The sequence below is a fragment of the Ochlerotatus camptorhynchus genome, unplaced genomic scaffold, assembly GCF_037179485.1.
Source record: "Ochlerotatus camptorhynchus isolate MF236.1 unplaced genomic scaffold, CSIRO-AGI_Acam_v1.1 ptg000343l, whole genome shotgun sequence".
In the NCBI taxonomy this organism is placed as follows: domain Eukaryota; kingdom Metazoa; phylum Arthropoda; class Insecta; order Diptera; family Culicidae; genus Ochlerotatus; species Ochlerotatus camptorhynchus.
Window position 1 is genome coordinate 1,040,475 of NW_027040831.1, and position 23,262 is coordinate 1,063,736.

Sequence of the window (23,262 nt, forward strand, 5' to 3'; positions counted from 1 at the left end):
TCCAGCGTATGCTTGGTCCTTGGTTCGAAAGCCCTTGATTTTGGATGACTAAAGTCCGCCACTACTAGAACTGCCGCTGAAGGCAGGTTCGGTTCCATTCGCCGTCCGGATCGGCCGAAACCATCGTCTCCTCGATGAAGTCCATTCGATTTTCGTGATCGATTAGAATGATTGTGCGGGTACGGCTCCCGTAGCCCGACTCCGGGAAGTACACGTTGATGCTGGCCAGTTTTTCGGTGAACTCGGGCACCCGACGGGACAGTTCCTTGTCTGGAAGGTGTCTGCAAGCGGAACGAGGTTGATTGGGTTAGCGGTTGTAGAGTTGATATTTTCGGAATTTGATTTTATTTAACTTGGAGCATAGCAATAATAGTCCTACAAACATCGTGGACGGTTGACGGGGGGAGGAGGGTTGGCGAGTATCCTGTCCTGATGAGTGTGGTTTATCAAATTCAAACCCGTTTGAAAATATATATATATAGGGGAAGGAGGAGCATTGTGAGCTTCCTGTGCTTTAGATTTCTTATGAGTTCGAAACAAATTAATTCGTCATTAATCATTGCAATGGTGATATTGAACCTAGTACCAGTTAATTTGTTTTAATTGGAGTGCAGGATGCTCAGGCTCACTATGCCCCTCTTACCTCTACCACCAGTTTTGCTAAAATGCCTGGTTGGCCACTGAACCGGGAATATCGTGAATTAACAGGGAACCGAAATCAACCGGGAATTTAATTGAAACTTTAAAAATTGTGTGTACCTATGGTAATCAAGTTCTAGTTATAAATATTCTATAGGGTGTCCCAGAAAGTATAAGCACTCTTTCAATTCGCCGCCATTTTTTACCAGTGCGCAAAACCATCAGGTTCAATGAGTCATTTTCATATGAATATGAACTGCCATCCGCCGCATCATTCACTGCCTCGTGAGAGTCTGAATGATTGGGCAGTAAGCAGGTGACTGACAGCCGAGCACTCCGTCAGTAGCTCATGTCGTTTTCGTTTTTGCGGTGTAACCCGGAACGGGACTTGACAATCGAGCTTCTCACTCTACTTAGGCTCTGAACCATTTGGTGGATTATTTTACTTTTGCACGGCGAATGAGAACGACCTAAAATTGAGTTTAGTTCACTCATAATCGCCAAAAGTGCAGGAACTCAGCGATGAGTAAAATTTGTCTCCTGTGGAAAACCTAAAAAATCTGCCGGAAAATGAGGAAATTGACGAAAATTTTATTCAGTCTCGGAGTAGTACCAATAGACTGAGTGAATCCAATCTTTACTTTTCTCAAATTCGGGAAGTTTTCCCTGGAAAATCCTGGAAAAACCTTGGAAAACATGATGCAAATTTACTCATCGCTGAGTTCCTGCACTTTTGGCGATTATGAGTGAACTAAACTCAAATTTGGGTCGTTCTCATCCGCCGTGTGTTAAAATTTGACAGATGGAAAGTTATCGATTAACCCTGCTATCCGACCGTGGTTACTTCTGACAGACAAGAAGTTAAATTTTGACAACCTTGGCTAAGTTATTCTCGAAAACCGGTCGAACGACAGCACAGGGATTTTCGAACATAGAAAATAACTTTCGAAATATCACTTTTAACCACGAGTTAAAGTTAACTCGGCAAATGGTTCATAGCCTTAATGGTTTTGATGAAGGCCCTTCGTATATTTGTGCGTGGTGTTTGACGGAGTTGAGTAATCATGCCAGGATTGCAGAATGTTTTTATATTTAATTTTGGGTTCGATTCGGAGTTTCTACCGCAGTTTAGCTCCTTGGATATAAGTTTTGCTCATCACAATAAAAACAACCATAAACTGACAACAATATCCATCGGTTGAAACACGCAGTGAACTCAATTTTTCAACTTTCATTTTTGGCAAATGTAAATAATTAACAACACCATTGACGTCAACATTGATTCCGGCATCACTGCCAGTCAGATTACTGTGATCCCTCTGTCCTGTTTATTCTACGATTGCTACTGTCAAATCGACCAATCAGCCACTGGCTCGGATTTGACAGAAAATTGGCTCTAAGGCTGTGAACCATTTGCCGAGTTAAATTTAACTCGTAGTTAAAAGTGACATTTCGAAAGTTATTTCTGATGTTCGAAAATCCCGTGCTGTCGATCGACCGGTTTTCGAGCCATGGTCGTCAAAATTTAACTTATTGTCTGTCAGAAATAACCATGCTCGGATAGCAGGGTTAATCGATAACTTTCCATCTGTCAAATTTTAACCAAAAGTTAAAAAAAATCGCCAAATGGTTCAGAGCCTAAATCGCTACCCCATTGTCAACTCCCGTCCCAGGTTGTAACTACACCGGTGCTACATCGCCCAACACTGAACAAATCCGGAATGATTTGAGATTTGGGCGTAATTGCTTTTGTAAACAAACACTTTAATCACCGATTTATCGCGACTAAAAACTCAGCCTAGAAAACTAACAACACAATCATTTGGAATAGTTTGTTCGCGAGACATCAGTGATTGGCGCGTTTGTTTACAAAAGTAATTACGCCCAAATCTCGAATCACTCCGGAAATTCAGGGTGTAGCTATCGGTTGCACCTTTGTTTACAAAAAAAAATATGATGAGCTGTCAATGACTCGCGCTTATTGCTGCTTACACTACACCGGTGTAGCGTAGCAAAAACGAAAACGACATCAGTCAGAACGTTTATTCTATAAAGGGATAAAGGAGGCTCTAGGCTATTTCTACCCCGATGAAGTTTATCAGCTGTTCATCGATGCTGCTCAACAAGTTTTTGTGCGCTAAGTGCTTTTTTTTTACAAAATCATCAAAATGCGAGTCCCGAAAAAGCGCAAACAAATGGGGCACAACGGGTTTATAAGCTGTTAACGAGATTTAGGAACAATTCTAGCTAGAGCTGGAATTGACGCGTAACAGCTTTTGTAAACAATGACTTCTCTCGAACGATTGGTTTCGTTCACAAAATCGAACGGGCACTGTAATTCAAACCTATTAAAATGCCTGATCATCCACGTTCTACTCAAATGACCGTGCGCCACCATGATGCGACCATACGAACAATACTCACTTCTCATTGCTCTTGAGCAAATCCATCAACTCCTCAATCAGCAGCTCCTTCGATTCCAGCTTCAGTCGCTTGTCAACGATGTCACCGAACTGCTTCCGACCGTGCTTCACCTTCTGCAGCGGCACCTCCAGGGTGCTGTTACCGAACCCGAGTGGCCCCTCCAGGTCACACGGGTCGATCTTACACGGAGCATTGCTGGTGTGCAACACCGACACATCCCCGCCGCCGCTGCCAGAGGTATCAATTTGAACCGAAACCAGGTTGAATGGACCATAGTTATCGTTTGCCAGCAGCTGCTTTGAATACTCGTCATTGGATTGCGATCCCACCAGGTAGTTGGCCACTATGGGACCCCTGCCGAGGGTTACGTTTGCCTTATTCTCACCGGTGACATTCAACAGAGCTCCAATTTTGACCATTCCATCCTGGCCACTGATCGCCAACCAGGTACCGCCCTCCCGACCCGGTTCCATATCCCGTCCGCCAATCACAAATGGACTCTCCTCCCAGGGGGCTGCCGGTTTAGCTGGCCGGGTGTAGTACTCATCCCGGTTCGATGCTAGCACCAGTTTGTATTCCCCCGGAACCGGTTCTCCGTTGTTGTTCACGTAGATGAAGAGGATGCACATAATTGCTACGAGGCGTTTACTGCAACTGAGCTGTGAAATATCGATTCAACTGACGAAGGCTGAAAGTGAAAAAAAATAACGAAAACAAATCGAACTCAATTTGGGGGTGATAAGCGTGATGATTATATATTTCGGATCGTGTATGAATCACAAATTTACCGCAAAGCGTTACAAAGGTCACACTACACACAGCAGCTGATGGTCGCAACTATGAGCTGCCCAGGTAGACGGCTGAACACTTTCTAAAACTCTTTTGGCTGGTTACCTGCAACGGATTTGTGCTTGAGGCTTGTTTTCAGACACACGGCAACCGACTGTATGGTTATATCTAATTCCTATGTTTGTTCAATGATTTTTTTGTTTTTGGTTCGTTTGCTACGGTTTATGTGCCACACCACGCGCTCTCACTGTAACGAAGAGTGAGTGAGGAGGGTTGGCTTTCATTACATGGCACGATTCGCTCATCTGGTGGCACACTGATAAAGCGCGTTGATGATACCAAACAGATTAAAGTTGAAATATTTATGCACTTGTTGAGAGCTCTTACACCGACCATCCATCGGGGTTGGTTCTGTTGTTGACTGCATGATGATTGTTAGGGTGATACGAAAAAGTTAACGAGTAAATCACATATAAGATTATTTCATGCTCTGTGCTCTTCACTGAAATTCTGCAACTCCACAACATTCCGTGGAGCTCAGAAATTATCCAGAAATCATGAACAACATTGCAAATCTCGGCCTTTGTTGATTCTACGACATTAGCCGGAAACCCATTGATCAGAAATCTATTTAGCGGTAGACCATTTCTCGGACAAATTGCTCCCGGAAGTACTATTTTCCGGAATCAAATGATATTAGATTAGATTAGATGCATTACATTTTGTCAAACTATTAGCACACACCTACACATCTATCTTGAGTCATATTTTTTGTCAGTGTGCCGCAAGTTTGCCGATTGTGCCGGTCATAGAGCAAGCTGCGATTGTTTGTAAAATACCCATCCCGGCAACCCGGTATTTCGGTATTTCTGACACCTTGAATGTTTTGGTTTGAAATCGAAAGGATAAATCGGATTGAGGATGCCGCGGGAAGTGGCGGGTGTGCGAAATGTTGGTGTTTTGTGTTCATAGGATAATAAAAGTCCTGTGTTTTAGGGTTTTATAATGCCCGAGATAATGCCCTCAAATGCAGACCAAAACCCTAGCCTTTAGTGATGTGAAAAGCAACGGTCTATTAGCGGCCGGAAAGAGTTGGAACCAGTAGTGAACATCGTTAGAGACCGACTATAGAGGATGATGAATAGGCTTTTGTAGTTTGTTTTGTGTTAGTTGCAGCATCACTTGAATCAAGCAAGGAATTAAGGGAATTAATTAGGTCTGATTAACCACTCCTTTCTCTTGAGTCCACTCTAGAACCTTCATTTCGAATTTAAATCTATAAGTGAACTGCTGGTCTGAGCTCCTCATATATATTTAATTAGAGGATGTTCCTGAATATACAGTCAAACAGCACTTGTTTTGAACAACTTCAATGACAGTTGTCCAGCAGTGCTCCCATTTTATTTACAACAATCCAATGCCTACGAGATTGTAGCAAACGTTTGCCGATGGATGTGCCCAAGCTGTGCCGAATCTAATTTCGGCACAAAGTGCTGAGTGACTTACCCCTTGGGTTCATGTGATTTTGTGGAGCAATTCCCAATTATGATATCACATGAAAGCGCATTGGATATATGATTTATTCTTTGACTGTATACTTCAAGAATGAGTAGATTTTTCGTCGATTTTTTTCATATTCGAAAAGATTTATGAGGCTCGGAAATTTTACTTAGTCTCAAAGTAAACCACGTTTTCTAGAGTTTGAGTAATTTAAACTTAAATTTGAGTCGATTGTATATGCCATGTAGTGTGGAAATCCGTTAGTTACGTAGTACTGGTCCTTTTGCACGCCAACAGCGGGGGAAAGAGCACATCTTAGTGAGAGATTCAACTTTTCACCACCTGAATATGGAGAAATCGACAATCAAAAGAGCAATTTATAAGCTTATTAATACGATTCTAAACACTCCATGCTCAAAAAGTGTTGATGAGTCAGGATCAGTGCTGAGATTTGACATTGTCATTGACAGACTTTCGCGCGATATTAACAAAATTATTCATCACATAGTCACTGACGGACTTGATTCTCAAAAAAAAAACTGGCAAAATATCATTATTTTTTTCGTCAATGACAAAGATTCACCTACTAACAAAAAGTGTAATTTCGTGCATTCTGAGTCTGATTTGTAATTGTGTTGCTCAAGTCACCTTATTTCGTTACAAATTTAGATAATAAAAAAAATCTACACATCTTCGTTACTGACAGCATTGTCATTGACAATTGACATCGTTTGCCTTGACTGTGACTGTTGGCTCAAATTAGTGACCAAAGTAAAATAGTCAATATCATCGTGTATTGTTGAGATTTTGCAGCACTGAATCAGATAGGAAGGAAATCGAAATAAAGATCATCGAAAAATGGAGAGTACTGTACAACGAAGCCAGGTATGATAAATTGGCGCTAAACACTAACACTGTTGTAACGATTTTATAAATACAGTTTTAAAATAAGATATATCAAGCTGATACCAACCTTTTTGCGTTTCTCGTAAACCAAGTTGTACCGAAAGGCTATAATATCATTTGAAAAACACAATTTCGTTCCAAGACCCGGAGAGACATATTGCATGGCATATTGCAATAGACTCATCTCAACGGGATCGGAAAATGTTTCTGTATGTATATATATATATGTATGTATGTATGTATGTATGTATGTATGTATGTATGTATGTGTGTTTTTTTTTTTTTTTTTTTTTTTTTTTTGGCAAGGAGGAAACCTTCAAAAAGGCCATCGTGCCACCGCTTGACGACTGGGCGCACAGTCGCGGTGACACGGTGTGTGGGATTCTTACCGCACTAAAACCTCCTTAGACGCCTTGCCCTTTTCCCCCGGAACCACTTGTCGTATTACTTCGGAGGGGGCCGTGCATTACGCACCTCACTTTACCTCAGCTAATTGGCGCTTCCAGTTCGCTGATCGTCTCTCCAATTTGTGAGCCATTTATCTCCCAGCGTCACGTTCTACTCGGTTATCCCTGGTGGTGGATACAGCCTACTCTGACGGAGAGTTCTCCCGGCTTCGGCTTTCAGTTCGCACTTGTGTGAGCACATTACTACTTTCTAGTTGGTCTTCCCGCCATTTTCGCTGCAGCGCTGACATGATCTGCGTTACTGCTCTGCTGACGGCGTTAAAGGTGCCCTCCTCTCGACACATTTCTTCGACGACATTCTCCGTGCTAAGGGCGAGCATATCCTCTCGCACATCATCAAATCTAGGACATTCGAAGACCACGTGCTCTGGTGATTCTTCCACATTCCCACACTCCGGACAGAAGGGTGACGTTGTGTGTCCGAACCGATGCAGGTACTTCCTGAAGCAGCCATGACCAGACAGGAACTGCGTCAAGTGGAAGTTGACTTCTCCATGCTTCCTGTTCACCCAGGTCGAAAGAGTCGGTATTAGCCTGTGTGTCCATCTACCGTTCTCTGCTGCATCCCACTCCTGCTGCCACTTAGCCATCGACTCCGTTCTCACCATTTTTCGTACTCCTCTGGTTTCTCTCGTCATATAGCACTCGTAGTCCTCCGCCAAGGTGATGCCGATTGGGATCATACCGGCGATAACGCATACTGCCTCCAACGAAATGGTTCTGTACGCACTCACGACTCGCATGGCCATGAGCCGGAACGTACTGCTCAATTTCCTTTGGTTCTGCTTCGTTTTCAGCGCTTCAATCCAGGCTGGACCTCCGTACCTTAGTATTGATGAGGAAACACTAGCCAGAAGACGTCTCTTGCTGCTGCTTGGACCAGAATTGTTCGGCATGATTCTGGCTATTGCGTTGATGACCTTCGTCGCCTTCTCGCAAGCATATTCGATGTGGCTATTAAAGTTTAGCCGGTCGTCGATCATCACTCCCAGATACTTAAGCATGCGCTTCGAAGCAATGGTGTGCTCTCCAACGGTAATTTCTGCCCGCTGCACTGCTTTGCAGTTACTGACCAACATCACTTCTGTTTTGTGGTGGGCTATCTGCAGCTTCGCTCCTTGCATCCAGTTACCAATCGTATCTATCGCCTCAGCCGCCAACATTTCCACTTCTTCCAGCGTCTCACCGGTTACCGTCAAGACGACATCGTCCGCAAAGCCAACGATCTCAACTCCTTTGGGCAGCTTGAGCGTCAGCACGCCATTGTACATTCCGTTCCACAGCGTGGGACCTAGAATGGAGCCTTGGGGAACCCCCGCCGTGATTCTAAGCGATTTCTGCCCCGTGTCTGTCACGTAGACAAGGACCCGGTTCTGGAAATAACTACTTAGAATCCTGCAGAGGTAGCCTGGAACCCTCATTCTATGGAGCGCCTTGGCGATGGCCTCCCAGCTGGCGCTATTGAATGCATTCTTGACATCGATCGTAATCACGGCGCAGTATCGATTTCCTCTCCGCTTCTGTTTGGAAGCTTTCTCGGCTCTGTCAATCACTGTCCGAATTGCATCCACCGTCGATCTCCCTTTCCGGAATCCAAACTGTCTCTCCGACAATCCGTGTTCACTCTCCGTGCATTTCGTCAGCCTGTTGAGGATGATCCTCTCTAAGAGCTTTCCTACAGTATCCAGCAAGCATATTGGCCTATACGATGCAGGATCCCCCGGCGGTTTTCCGGGCTTCGGCAACAGCACAAGCTTTTGTACCTTCCACCTATCAGGGAACTGACCATCGTCCAGACATTTCTGCAGCACCATCCTGAACATGTCCGGGAACGTCTGGATCGCCGCCTTCAACGCCACGTTGGGAATTCCATCCGGGCCGGGAGCTTTATTCGCTTTCAACCCTTTCGCTGCTGCTATGAGTTCCTCGTTGGAGACTTGTTCAACGTTGTCTTCATCTACCTCGCCATATGGTGTAGGTGGCCAGTTCGTTGGGTCATGCTGTGGGAAAAGTCCCTCCACGATGACTTTCAGCTTGTTGTGACACATTTCAACCGGCATCGTTGGGCCTCTGATCTTCGCCATCGCAACTCGGTATGCGTTGCCCCAGGGGTTGGCATCGGCATCGCGGCACAACTCCTTGAAACTATTTGACTTGCTCAGCTTTATCTTTCGTTTCAGTGCAGCCCTGGCCTCTCGGAACACCACCCTGCGCTCCTCTCTGTCTGCTTCTGTTCTTGCTCTCTGAGCACGCCTTCTGGCTAGAAGACAAGTAGCACGGAGGGTGCTAATTTCCTCGTTCCACCAGTAGGCTGGGCGCCGCCTGTTCGTTGGCTCCAGTTTTCTCGGCATAGTTGTGTCACATGCCCTTGCTAATAATTCGGTCAACTCATTCGCGCTTAGGCCCGGGACGCTGTTGTCTACCCTTAGAGCTTCGATGAAGAGATCCTTATTGAATGCCTTCGTCTTCCACTTCCGCTCGCTTACTTTCGTCCTCCGCATTTCCACCGGTGTTCGTTCGCCGATACTGTACCGGATCGCCTGATGGTCACTATGGGTGTACTCCTCGCACACTGTCCAGTTCATATTTGCCATTAGCGACGTACTGCAGAAAGTAACGTCGATAATGGATTCCCTACCATCTTTGCGGAAGGTGCTGATGGTTCCTTCGTTGGCCAGACTGACGTTCAACTTTGCCAGAGCTTCCAGCAGGCTATACCCTCTTGCGTTGGTACATCTGCTCCCCCAATCCACTGCCCAAGCATTGAAGTCTCCTGCGATGACGACTGGTCTCCGTCCAATGAGCTCTTCGGTGAGCCCATCTAGCATCTGGTGGAACTGCTCAATTGTCCATCTCGGGGGTGCGTAGCAACTACATACAAAGATTCCATTGATTTTGGCGATCACGAAACCTTCATATGAGCTTGCCACCACTTGTTGTATGGGATACCTGCCCATGACTTGTATGGCCGCCATTCCTGCTCTATCCGCCACCCAGTTACCATTATCGAGAGGGACTCGGTATGGCTCTGCAATGATTGCAACGTCGCACTTTGTTTCCGTTGTTGACTGCCACAACAGTTGCTGTGCTGTGTTACAATGATTGAGATTTATTTGGGTTACCTTCATTATTGCTGGCCCACCATCGCCTTCTTGAACTCACGGCACCTGAAACTTCCCGTCACATGGCCATTTCCGTCCTCCTTTTTGCAGAGCATGCACCTCGGTTGCTTTGTACAGTCTTTTGCAACGTGCCCCTTCTCTCCGCATTTCCTGCACAGATCAGATCTGTCAGGGCCTTTGCAGTGTCTCGCCTGGTGACCGAAGCCCATGCATTTGTAGCATCTCTCCATTTTCTTAGATACCCGAGGAATAGCTTTCAACGGGCACACTGACCACCCAACCTTGATTCGGCCAGTCTTCAGCAGCTCGTTAGCTGCGTCCGAAGAAAGTCGTATCGACGCCGTCTGCGTGCCACCATACGCCTTTCTCAACCGAATTGCCATCGGTACGTCTCCCAGGTTGCATTGCACCTTCAGCGCACTTTTCAACTCGTCTTCTGTTGTGATCTCGTCCAGATCCCTGCACTCGACCACTGACTCCTGGGATAAGGCTCTTACGTTCGCCGTCTCGCCAAGAGATTTTTCGACGAGCTCCTTAAAAGCTGAGCTCTTAACCGTAGGGTCCCTTTTCAGCTCGAATAGCATCTCGCCTTTCTGGGTTCGCCTGGTTTTCACCACATTCTCGCCTAGTTGTTTCAACTCCGGATCCTCTCTCACTTTCCGGAGGAGTGCTGCGTAGGACGTTTTGTCCTTCGCCTCAACAACCAGAGCGTCACCCTTGCTTCTCTCCCTACGAGGCCTAGGCTTCTCCTTATTCTTCCTGTCTTCCTTCTTCTTCTCTTCCTTCTTCCTCGCTGCTTCTTCCTTCCTCCTCGCTTCCTCTTCCTTCTTCCTCACTTCATCTTCCTTCTGTTTTTTCTTCCTCTCCTTCTGGTTCTCGACTTTACGCCACGCACCATTTTCTCCCATCTCCTTGATGCCTTCCTCGTCGTCCCTGCGTTTTTTGGGCTCCTCCTCATCTCCTGGCGTGTCCCTATCTCTCTTTTCAGGACGTGGATTTGTGGGTCCCTTCGGAGTCTCATGTGCTTGAGCCAGTCTTATGCTCTCCTTGGCCTCCAGCAGAGCCTTTTCGGCATTTTCGGCCCTTTTTCTCCACTCTATGTATGTATGTGTGTATGTAAGTTCATATGACTGTAACTCACTAAATTTTCACAGAGATAGCTCGATTATGGTTCCGAAGATATGAACAAAACTGTGAATTCCATATTCCACTGGGGAATTCGTTAAAGATTGATATATCAAAAACTTATCATGTGACACCTAAATTAAATTAGAATTTCACTATAAGATCAATGGTGGACATATTCAGACGCAATGATCACAATGGCCTCTTTCAGATGGGGCTCTCGAGAAGTGGACAGATTTTGACATGCGCCGAAATGCATTGTACGAATCACATGGAACTCAATATAATAATTAGTACAAGTATTTATATTTATTTTCCTTAACTTATAGCTTACCCCATCATTTGAAAAAGTTCGTTATGAGGTTTCCTCTCGGGTTCCCTTTGATTTTTTTTTTCAATTTTTTCCACATTTTTACATAATCTTACAATCTTACAATGGCAACCAGGTGGAGTACTTGGCGCAATAAGTATGTAGATCTATCAGTCCGCATTGTGCTGTGCTCCCTTGCCGTGCGGATCTATTTGCTTTTTGCTGAAGGAAGTGTTACTACTACCTAAAGCTACAACAAATTTAAACAGCACTTTTCAGTGCTCAATATACCTAAAAATGTCTACCTTGTTCAACTCTTATTCCTCTTCGATCCTTGTTTGGACCCTACCCCTTCTTGGATATCGATTTGGAAAATTCCTCTTAGATCCTTCAGATTCTTATAGTAATCTGTTTGGAAGTCGATTTGGATAAAAATTTACTGCCGCCATGGCGCCTAAACGCAAAAGAAAGGGACAAACTCTTGATCCCCCTTCTGATGAAATTAATTTGAGTAATCGAATTGATTTGCTCACGGATGATGAGAATGATCCATCATCCGAGAAAAATTCTAGTAAACTTTCCCGGCTTAATGCCAAGAAGGAAAAGATTCCCCCTATTGTGATAACCACTTCCGATTTCCATACTCTTCGCAAGGAACTTTTGAACTTCGTGAAAGTTAAGTTTTCACTTCAAATTGGACGTCGGGGTGAATGCCGTGTATTGGCTGAAACCTTAGACGGATTTAAATGTCTTCTCAAGTATCTTACTGAGAAGCAGCACAATTTTTTTACTTACGACACCAAAACTGAACGTGTGTTCAAGGTTGTCATGAAAGGACTGCCCAGTGGTGAATCTCTGGATCAGATCAAAGATGAACTGGCAAAATTACTTGGAGTTGTGCCACTTCAAGTAATCAAAATGAAAATGAAATCCCGTCCTGGCGATTCGCGCAACGGGATTTCTAATGATTTTTATTTAGTTCACTTCAAGTCTAGTGAACTAAACAACCTTAAGGCCTTAGAAAAAGCTAGCCTTATGCTCCATGTCCGAGTGAAGTGGGAACACTTCAGGAAGACTGGAGGAAATTTCCAAAACCTCACCCAGTGCCGGAAGTGCCAGGGATGGGGTCACGGAACTAAAAATTGCTACATGCCAGCTAAATGCATGAATTGTGGTGGTTCCTCTCACACAAAGGACGACTGTCCTGTGAAGGAAGATCCTAAGAAATTTAAATGTTTAAATTGTGGTGAAAACCACAAATCCAATTTTTGGGAATGTAAGACTCGCAAAGCGATCCTACAATCTCGTTCTAAGCGACAGGTAGGAAACGCTCCATGTTTCCAACTAGGTACAAATTCCTCTGCTGTTAACAACGGTCAGCGTAGAACAAATTCTACATTCGTACCCATAGGTACAAATATCACCCTTGCTTCAAATTTTTCATCTATACCTACTCCCCTCGCTGCTAACAATGTTCAGCGAGTTATTGGAGCTACCTATGCTGCGGAAATTTTGACAATTTTGACTTAGGAAGCATTACTGCCCCTAAAATGGAATTTTTACAGAAATCATTAATTGATATGATTTCTGATATGCTTAAATCTAATTCCACGTTTGATGCTATTCAAACTGGAGTAAAATTTGCAAACAATATTGTCATGACTTTAAAATTCAGCAATGGATTTTAAAGCATTAAATGTTTTCAATTGGAATGCTCGATCTCTTAAAGATAATGAAGACGAGCTATTTAACTTTTTGAGAGTTCATAACGTGCATATTGCCGTTATAACTGAAACGTTCCTTAAACCTGACCATAAGGTTAAGAAGGACTCAAATTATTTAATTTATAGAAATGATCGTCTTGATGGACCCTGTGGTGGCGTTGCCATCATTATTCATAGACGAATCAAACATAAAATTCTTTCTTCATTTGAAACCAAAGTTTTTGAAACTTTGGGATTTTCTGTTGAAACAAAATTTGGACAACTTACGATTATAGCTGCCTATTTGCCATTCCAATGCGTAGGCCAGCAAAAGAATTTTCTCAAGGGTGACCTTCAGAAACTTACCCGTCATAGGTCTAAATTCTTCATTATTGGTGATTTTAATGCAAAACACCGCTCATGGAATAATGCTCAAAGCAATTCCAATGGTAATATTCTGTTTGATGATTGTTCTGCAGGTTATTACACTATTCAATATCCAAACAGTCCAACATGCTTTTCTTCTGAAAGAAATCCCTCAACTATTGATTTGGTCTTAACTGATTCATGTCAACTTTGTAGCCAATTGGTTACCCATGCTGACTTCGGTTCTGATCACCTTCCAGTAACTTTTGAAATATCCCAAGAAATAATTTGTAATCCCAACAGCTCTACTTTCAATTACCATAGAGCTGATTGGGAGCAATATCGAACATTTATGGAATATAACTTCGATCCAAACATTCCTTTGCAAACCAAAGATGAAATTAATTATGCTCTTGAATCTCTGACTACTTCTATAGTTGCAGCAAGAGCTGCCTCAGTACCAAAATGCGAGGTTTAATTCTATTCAATTATAATAGACGACGATCTTCAGCTCTTGATCCGTCTTAAAAATGTTTGTAGGAGACAATATCAAAGAACACGCGATCCTGCCATGAAAGTTATCTGGCGGGATTTGCAAAAACAAATTAAAAAACGATTATCTGCCCTGAGGAACAAAACTTTTGAAAATAATGTTTCTAAATTAGACCCAAGTTCCAAACCCTTTTGGAAACTCACAAAAATTTTGAAAAAAACCTCAAAAGCCAATTCCAGCGCTTAAAGAAGGTGGTAAAATTTTGATCACAAATTTGGAAAAAGCTCAGAAACTTGCTAAGCAATTCGAGAGTTCCCATAATTTCAGTTTGGGTCTTACTAGTCCTATTGAGAATCAGGTTGCTCGGGATTTTCTGAATATTATCTCTCGGGAAAATATTTTTGATGATTCCTGGGGGACTGATTTGGACGAAGTAAGGTCTATAACTAAAAAGTTTCAAAATATGAAAGCTCCAGGTGATGATGGAATTTTCTATATCCTCATCTAAAAACTCCCAGAGATTACCTTGTCTTTCTTGGTAAAATTATTTAACAGATGTTTCCATTTGGCATACTTTCCTGATAAATGGAAAAATGCAAAAGTTGTTCCAATTTTGAAGCCGGATAAAAATCCAGCTGAAGCCTCTAGCTACCGTCCAATAAGTTTGCTTTCTTCAATAAGTAAACTTTTTGGAAAGATAATTTTGAATAGAATGATGCTTCACATCAATACGAACTCAATTTTTGCAGATGAGCAGTTTGGATTTCGCCATGGGCATTCAACTACTCATCAACTCTTGAGAGTTACCAATTTAATTCGTTCAAACAAATCTGAAGGCCACTCAACTGGAGTTGCTCTTCTAGACATAGAAAAAGCATTCGACAGTGTTTGGCATGAAGGTTTGATTGCTAAATTGAAAAAGTTTAATTTTCCACTTTATATTATGAAATTAATTCAAAGGGGGAGAGGTAGCTCATCGATTCTTCCGGTTCGCCTCCTAGCATCGTGCTATAAGGTACCAGGCGATAACCAGGGTAGTTGATCGATAGCTCAATGACGTCATTTCGTTGGCGTCTGCAATGGGAAATTCTCATAGAAGGCGTTGACGATGGGACGTTGTCGAGTTGTTGAATAGCAACTATCGTGGTAACTCACCGATTACCTGTCGATCTGACAAATTTGGAAAAACGTCTGCATTGAATTGTCTCATATAATAATATTCCACCCACTATATCACAAGAAATTGCGAGTAGCTGAGTGGAATGGAGATAAGTTAAGCATTGGGTACAGGACCAAGTCTCCCCTGGGTGGTGCCAAAAGATGAGCGCAATAGAATCATCAAGTTGCCATAAGGCACGGAATGAGACTATTGCATGGCTGGGTAGTCAGTCTTCCATTCGTTAGTCATTTCAGGTGGATTAGAACAGGTTTAGGTTTAGGGTGGGCGTTGGCCAGATTTGGATTTTTCAGATATAATCCTAAATAGGACCTAGATTATTTAATACACTAGTAACCTCAACTTCTGTCACAATGTTTAATTGTGACTAATCAACACTCAATGGGTAAAATACGACGATTCTGAAGCCTGACTAATATATATATAGATACATTCATACCATTGGCATTTTGTATTTGAGATAAGACAGAGACAGGATGCGGAGGGCCCGCTTAGGGGGAGCGTAACCCATGTTATGGCTTCCATTTATTAAATAGTTCAGATAGGCTGGAAATGATAGGTTCATGGTGAGAAAATGTACCATAGGGTGCCCGTTCACTGATCAAAATTAAATTAGATTCAAATCGTCAGGCCCTGCCCTGTAATAAGGGGATTGACGATGATTTGTCAAGTTTCATTTTGCATTTGCTTATAATTGTAAGTTTAGGTTTGCTTTTGTAATTGTAAGATAGATAGTTTGGCTCAATTGAAACATTGAGTTGTATAAACTTGACGAATCATACCTCTGAAATAGTAGTAGTTACAGTGCCGCATTATCTAATAACCACTGCCTGCAACTAATGTTGGAGGGGTCAGCATGGCTGATTACGGATCAAAACTAACATAACTCTAACACTGAAATGATCCCGAAACTAACGCTCATTCATTGCACTTTGAGTCATAAAGTAGTTTTATTTATTTTCCTACTAATCTATCTACACACTTAGTTTTTTCTACCGAGCTCGGCTGTGCGGGTCTCGGCGGGGTGGGGGTTTCGCTGAGATCTCGACGGGAGTGACATTTGATTGCCGAGTCTCGGATAATGCCTTTTCTAATAATCTGCCTACGTTTCTTTTATTTGTTATCTACTTCATCCCTTTTTTATTTGTCTGCTCTTCTTTCCTCTTCTCTTCTTTTGTTTTGTTTGTTTACATATAACTAATACTAATACCTCCTTGTTTTCTCTCTGATTTGTCTACTATGTCCCACCATCACGATGAGAGATGAGCTACCGTACATGGTACACGCTCATATACACTTCCAAAATAGTATACCGCAAGTAAGTATATCGCAGAGGCAACTAAAGATCCAGAAACGAAAACCGATAACGCTGAAGATAATGAGCTGTGGTGATTAATATGACTAAATAGTATTACTTATTTAAACTAACCTAAACACAACGTGGGGTGACCCAAATCCAAACGATCACTAACCAAAATAATAGACTTATCTTTTTTCAGCAGCACTACACCAGCCAGCAAAGTTCAACAATCCATCGTCGCTTATGCCTTTGTTGTCGTTTGGAACCAGTTTTGCGAGGTAGGCGACGATTGTGCGTATTTCTCGCGTAACTTTTGAAAAGGGCCTATTTATAGCCTGAACAATACGTAAAGAGCTAATTGAAACATTGAACGTCGCGTGAAAGTGGAACTTAATGAAGGCCTAAGTTCGGATTTGAAAGATCGTCGGTTACAGTGGCCTGCTTACTGAGCAGAACAACGCGGTCCCAGGTCCTTACATATCAAAGAGATTTATGGTAAAATCGCTTGTGTATCGTGTATTTTGCGCGAAACTCGTTGTTGTCGTTGGTTCCGGGTTTGAATGGATACAAAAATTTGAGCAACGGTATTATGTGATATGAGGGGCTCGGTGGCCTTAGAGCAACCGTTTTTGCTTACTGAGCAGAACATCATGAGTCTTATCTCAGGCCCATCCACATTCAAGATTCGTCAATCGTTTTATTTGTTAATATGACTACATGGTAATAATAGCAACTCGGTGATTAAAAAGGTGCTCGTCTGCCTAGTGGCAAACGTTTTTGCTTACTGAGCAGAAGACCGTGGGTTTAGTCCCAAGCTCCTTCGCGTTATATGATCGTTAGGACATCAATTCAGCTTATCGTTTACCAAAACGAACCCTGCTGCAAACCCAACCCTCTTATCCAATATCCCAGTGATTCCTCGTGGAAGTGCAGAGGTGTTCTCGGCTTCCATCAAAGCGAGTGTCATGTCAACACAATCCTTCCCATTCCTTTCTTGACCTGTGTTGGGGCGCGGCCGGCGCTGGTATTGCCTAATTTAAGATCACCAGTTTTTACACATTGAGGATGATTACTAGTCCCAAGCATCGTCTATTGGTTCTCTGTGTAATTACAGCTGATCTGGCAATAACAGAGTAGCAACCGTGGGCGGTCAATCAAGCTCAAGCTCAAGCTCAAGCTCAAGCTCAAGCTTATATTATGAAATTAATTCAAAATTATTTAACTGACAAAACTCTGCAGATAAATTATCAAAATTCCAAATCTAATCGACTACCTGTTAGAGCAGGAGTTCCTCAGGGTAGCATTCTTGGGCCTATATTGTATAACATTTTCACTTCGGACCTCCCTGATTTGCCTCAGGGTTGCCACAAGTAATTGTTCGCTGATGACACAGGCATTTCCGCTAAAGGAAGAAGTCTTCGTGTTATTTGCAGCAGACTTCAGAAAAGTTTAGATATTTTCTCTTCTTATTTACAAAAATGGAAGATTTCTCCCAACGCTTCCAAAACTCAACTTATAATATTTCCACATAAGCCCAGGGCTTCCTTTTTGAAACCTAGTAGTAGTCACATAGTCACTATGAACGGAGTTCCAATTTCCTGGTCAAACCAAGTGAAATATCTTGGATTAATACTTGACCAAAAATTAACTTTTAAAGATCACATTGAGGGCATTCAAGCCAAATGTAACAAATATATAAAATGTTTGTATCCTCTTATAAACAGGAAATCCAAACTTTGCCTGACGAATAAACTTCTAATATTTAAACAAGTTTTTAGACCGGCCATGCTTTACGCTGTGCCAATATGGTCTAGTTGTTGCACTACCAGGAAAAAAGCACTTCAAAGGATTCAGAACAAAATTCTGAAGATGATTTTGAAGTTGCCTCCCTGGTACAGTACTACCGAGGTACATAGAATTTCGAATGTTGAGACTTTAGAACAAATGTCCAACAAAATAATTAATAATTTCAGGCAAAAATCGTTGCAATCCTCAATTGCAACGATTAATTCCCTTTATACTTAGATAAGATTTAGTTTTAGTTTTTTTAGTTTTAAGCTATCAATTGTTATACTGACATGCAGGTTTAAAAAAAAACCTGTTTAAAATACTGAATTGCCAAGACAGGAACAATGTAAAAACACTTAGATATATATCATAACAATTAAGGCTGGTAAGTTACTGTGGTAACTGGAGCACCTAGGTTAAAAATGAAATGTAATTTATTTTGAATTTGGAACAAATAAAGAGTTAAAAAAAATGGCCTACAAGACCCTTGCACGCTTTTTGGCCACGGAATTCTGCTTTATGTGCCGGTTTGCAGGCTTGGTTCTCTTCTCGGTGTGAGTCAAGAGAAAAGTGTATCTGCTACGTGCACCGCATCCAACAAAATGGTGCGCGCAGCGTAGGTCGGCTTACTCTACACCAGAACCAGAGGTTTAAGCGCACCGATTGTACGTGAGTGCGAGAGTGCAATACATCGCATACACTTCGGCAAATGAGAAATTCCGAAGTTTTACACTTGGCTACACTCGGCTTTTTTACCAGAGCAAGAGCACGCCCGCTGAAGCGATTGCGTTGCGCATTTTCCTTACCTCATAACAGCTGGCGCATTCCCTGTGCATTGTGCACTGTCCAGTTGCCTCATCTTTTGAGATTTAAATCTGTATTTTCATCGCAAAAAATATTTTTAATCTCTATCTGACTAACCAAAAATCTGTATAATTTCTGTATTATGGTCTCAGTGCGGATTCACGTAAACCTCCATTGAGCAAATTCATAGTTTAGAAGGAGTTTGTTCAATGTTTAGAATCATGATAAATGACTAAAGTTTGCTTTCTAAAGAATTTGAGTATTTTAAAAATCTTGAAATCCTACAATCTTGATTTTTTAAAGTGTTTTGTATAGCTTCTACTGTCTGAAAATACAAAACATTAAGAACCAGTTGTAAGAGACAAATCTGTTTCCGACTGAAAATTTCGTTAATGAAGTAACATACCTTAACCTTATAGTTAAAGTAAATATTATCAATAATATTACCATTTGCTCTACCAAATAGTATCTTTTCAAACGTGGCCGATCCCAATTTAGTTCGATGTTTGGTCATTATTTGACCAAGGCTGTTAAAAGCGCGTTCGACAGACACTTGCGTGCGAGGCATCTGCAACACTGTCTCTGCAAGCATAGCCATTTCAGGATCGATTTTTCGGTTCTTGTTTCACCATGCAACCACATCTTCGTCCAGGGGCAATGAGGGTTCTAACCACAGCATACGGATACGCTTTTATGAACTGACTACGACAAATGATTTCGGAAATCTAAGACCCCGAATCGTACTGCCAGGATCGTACACTGTTCTCCTCTGTGTCTCTCTCTATCTTCGTTTTACGTTCGTGCACGATAGGGAATGCTCCTGCTCTCCGTTAGAGCGTTCGTGCACGGCGAGCAACGAAAGTTTTCTCCGCGTGCATCGTGTTTTCTTCTCGGCGTGTTGGTCAACATATACACTTCCTAGGTACACGTGCGAGTAAAAGCCAAGCCTGCCGGTTTGGATGTTTACTAGCTTTGTACGACTTGTATCCTTCCCTGACAAGGCTATTCCGCACCGTTTGAAAGTTGGAGTTGTAGCAACAATGAATACGAAACTAACGATTTCAAATTGGCTCACTACTTGACTAGCCTATTGGTCCCAAGCAAATCGACTAACGTACCCCATTCTAGTATAAATTCCAGCACTACACTATCTTTGTTTTGATTCGCTATGAAAGTTTAACAGATAAAATGAGGGGCTTGTGGATTTTCCTGAGTTTCGAGGGGTGAATCGAGTAGCTTGGGACCGAAGATAGTACCAGAGCTGAGCCAAAAAGTTGAGCACGTTTCTTCGGGACCTTCTGGTCTTAGAGTTACCTCTATGGTTGTAGCTTCTGTCCACATCTCGGATCGAAAAACCGGGGTTGGCTTTAACGCACCTCAACACCTTGCTGCGCAGCTGACGATCCCTGATTCCAGTTATTTCGTAGGTCCGCTGATTTCTTTCCACACTTTGGGTTTCCTTGTAGGTTTCGAGCACTCGACAAACTGTTGATTTTGGCATCTTCAGGACTTTCGATTCCTAACATTAGAGGCATATACCCCTACCCTCTTCACTCATATCAATGGAAACAAAGCATCAAATTCCGATGTGCTATACAAAAATATTTGCTCAATTCAATAGGCGTAATTAGACAGAGTGAGCCGGCTTACTGTATACCCTCCACCCCTCACTTGTATCACTGAAAGTAAAGTTGTAGACTGAAATAATTTCGGAGTTTCCCATCTTCTCGATTTGATCCATTTGCAAAAAAAATTTGCTCAATTTCATAGGAGCAATTACCAGCATTACCCCTTCCTCCTTTTTTACTCTTTTGATGTAATATTGATGGGTGGTTATAGTAAGCCCCTCCTCTCTCCAACTACGCATATGAGATAGAGCAATTGTTTTGGAATAATTCATCTGAAACTACGGTTCTGAGATCATGCTTTTTAAAAATCTGATACTCGATTGATAGGGATGTTGGTGCACGTATATGTAGCCGTCTTGCTATGCTCCCAATTAGTGCCAGCACGTTCTGGATTTGGATTGTTGCTACTGCACAGTAATTTTGTAACTCCACCCTACAGAAGTACAGCCGACGCAAATGCTCTCCTCTGTTTGAACAGATCCGTAACCTGCGCTAATTTTTCAAGTTGGAAAATTTCTCGACTTCATAGAGTATCTATATGATTGCACTTGCAACACAATTACACTAATGCACTAATGGCACAGGCATCGAAAGCTCTCAATTAATAACTGTGGAAGTGCATCTAGAACAATAAGTTGAGAACACGCAATAGGCAAATATGCAATAAGCAATAAGCTTGAAATGCGAAGAAGCGTAAATGAGAACGGGCTATAAACCCCAGTCCTCATAACACAGTTGCCTTGCTCTGATTTCCTGATTGCTGCTGGACGAAATCCATCCTTGCCAAGCTTCATTGGTGTCATTGACCCGTTCAGCTCACTCGTCATCCCCACTCGGAGCGCTATCATCCGCTACTACACACCCACGAGGCGAGAGTGACGTCGCCGTTTGTAGCGTTTAGTGCCTAGCAGTAGTAGTAGTAGTAGGCGCATGGATGAAGTATAAATTGCACGTCTATTTCGGAATCGGATTTTCTCGTCTATCCAGAATATCGTCGTTATCAAACTGGAGCAAAAGGCAATAACCGATAGCGGTTGGGTCGCGATCAAGGTAGGCAGCATTGTTTTCGGTTCGAATATTATTGCAATCGTGATGGGGATGGACATTTGGTCTAATTTAGTTTTTTTTTTAATATTCGAATTAAAATAATTCTCGTTTTTTGAAAAGTTCTATTTATAACTCAATAATGATAATGACTAGTGATGATAAGGAATTTTAATTAATAATCTGCTACACCTGTACATTCTCATTTCACCTTAACCAGTACTAAAGCAAACTGATAATAAAATTTCGAGGTCACTTTGTCTAGCGGCCATTCACATTCGATGGCAACGCCGGAGGTGATTGAGAATTGAAATTTAAAGTCTGCCTCGTGTCGTGCATGCATCATATCAAACGTCGCATCGGTTGATAATCATTACGTAAGGCATAATTGGCGATGCCACATTGCTAGATTTTTGTACACGATAAAAGCTGGGACGCCCTTCCTTGTTTATTTTTATGCCGTAACAAGTTTGTTAGTTAACACAATAGATCTTGTAACAGAACCTTACGTTGTCAACATAAACCATGGGATTTGAACCTTTTTCCTGTACAAACATCAGGCAGTGGCTTATCCTCCCGGTCGATCGAAACGTAGGAAATTGCCGACAGGCGGCTGCACTCACTCGTGGAATCACCTGAAAGCTAAGGTGCAACGGGAAAGTTCATTTCCCCCGCCAACCGGTAGTTTAGTAGTCATCCACCTTGCTGACCTTGAGCGAGTTAGCTGAACTTGGATGGCAGTGTTGCACCGAGTGGTGTTAGCTGTGAATGTGTGCGTGTATGCGAATTGCGGAATGAAAAGAATTGATGCGCATATTCTAATCAGGTGCATTGTCGCTTGCCTGTTTAGAATGCAAATGAGGTTGGTTCACTTTTACTTTTAGATTTTCAATGATCAAGTGCAGTCATCTCCGAACTGTGACCTTCTAGATAGATGGGTGCAATTTATTACTAAAATGCAAACAATGTGGCCTAGGAATTTGAATGTCAATAGCTAAATTATGTGACGTTCATTTCTAATCTGTTCTTCAGCAAATGTTTTAGCAGAACTGAAAGTGAAATTACCCACTGAGCTAGTATGGTGAAAGGTGAAAAATAAAAGGTTATGTTTTGCACAATAACTCCCAATTCAAATGGTGAGTGCTAAACCAGATTGCAATCAAAGGAATATGACCAGAAATTGACTTGCAATCGAAACTTTCCAATCCACCGTAAGGCATATAAATCATAGCTAAACAAATTGGCGTTCACAATTGCGTCTATCTAACCGAGTGAGGAGGCCCCTAATGATCTCATCAAATTACAAGATGATATCACACATTTTATTTGTTCAACGTACTACGTACTCAACTTGATTTAACAGGCACCTGATGCGTGTTCTTCTTTATTTATTAACCAGTCCCAGCTGGAACCAGTGATGGGAAAAATCCAAAAAAATCCAAAATCAGGAGCGGCCGAAAATTACTGCTGATTTTGAGATCAGCAAAATCGCAAACAGAAAATCACGGCTTATTTTAACCTTAGTTGATTTTGAGGTAACGAAATCACCAAACGGAAAATCAATGCCTTAGGGGAGTTTTTTTTAAATTTATAATCGGTTGCTGATCTGGCCATAACCAGGCCCAGGAGACAATTTCTAGTTCCTCATTTTAGGTCCCTATTATTTGCTGTTCCGAA

At 42.3% G+C, this 23,262-nt stretch overlaps 1 protein-coding gene across 3 annotated transcripts in view; it reads right to left on the reverse strand.

The window, feature by feature from the left end:
• Window positions 1-47: 47 nt before the first annotated feature.
• Window positions 48-23,262, reverse strand: part of Tango2 (transport and golgi organization 2) — a 136,401-nt gene continuing 113,186 nt past the window's right edge. For 2 of the 3 annotated variants that reach the window (XM_065231142.1, XM_065231140.1), the window contains exons 2-3: window positions 3,064-3,751; window positions 48-281 (exon numbers count right to left, since the gene is read on the reverse strand). In XM_065231142.1, coding sequence (XP_065087214.1) covers window positions 65-281; window positions 3,064-3,692 — 846 coding nt within the window. In that variant the 5' untranslated portion in view covers window positions 3,693-3,751 and the 3' untranslated portion in view covers window positions 48-64. Of the gene's footprint in view, window positions 282-3,063; window positions 3,752-3,851; window positions 4,060-23,262 lie in introns of those variants that run through there. The other variant, XM_065231141.1, reaches the window with a different exon arrangement.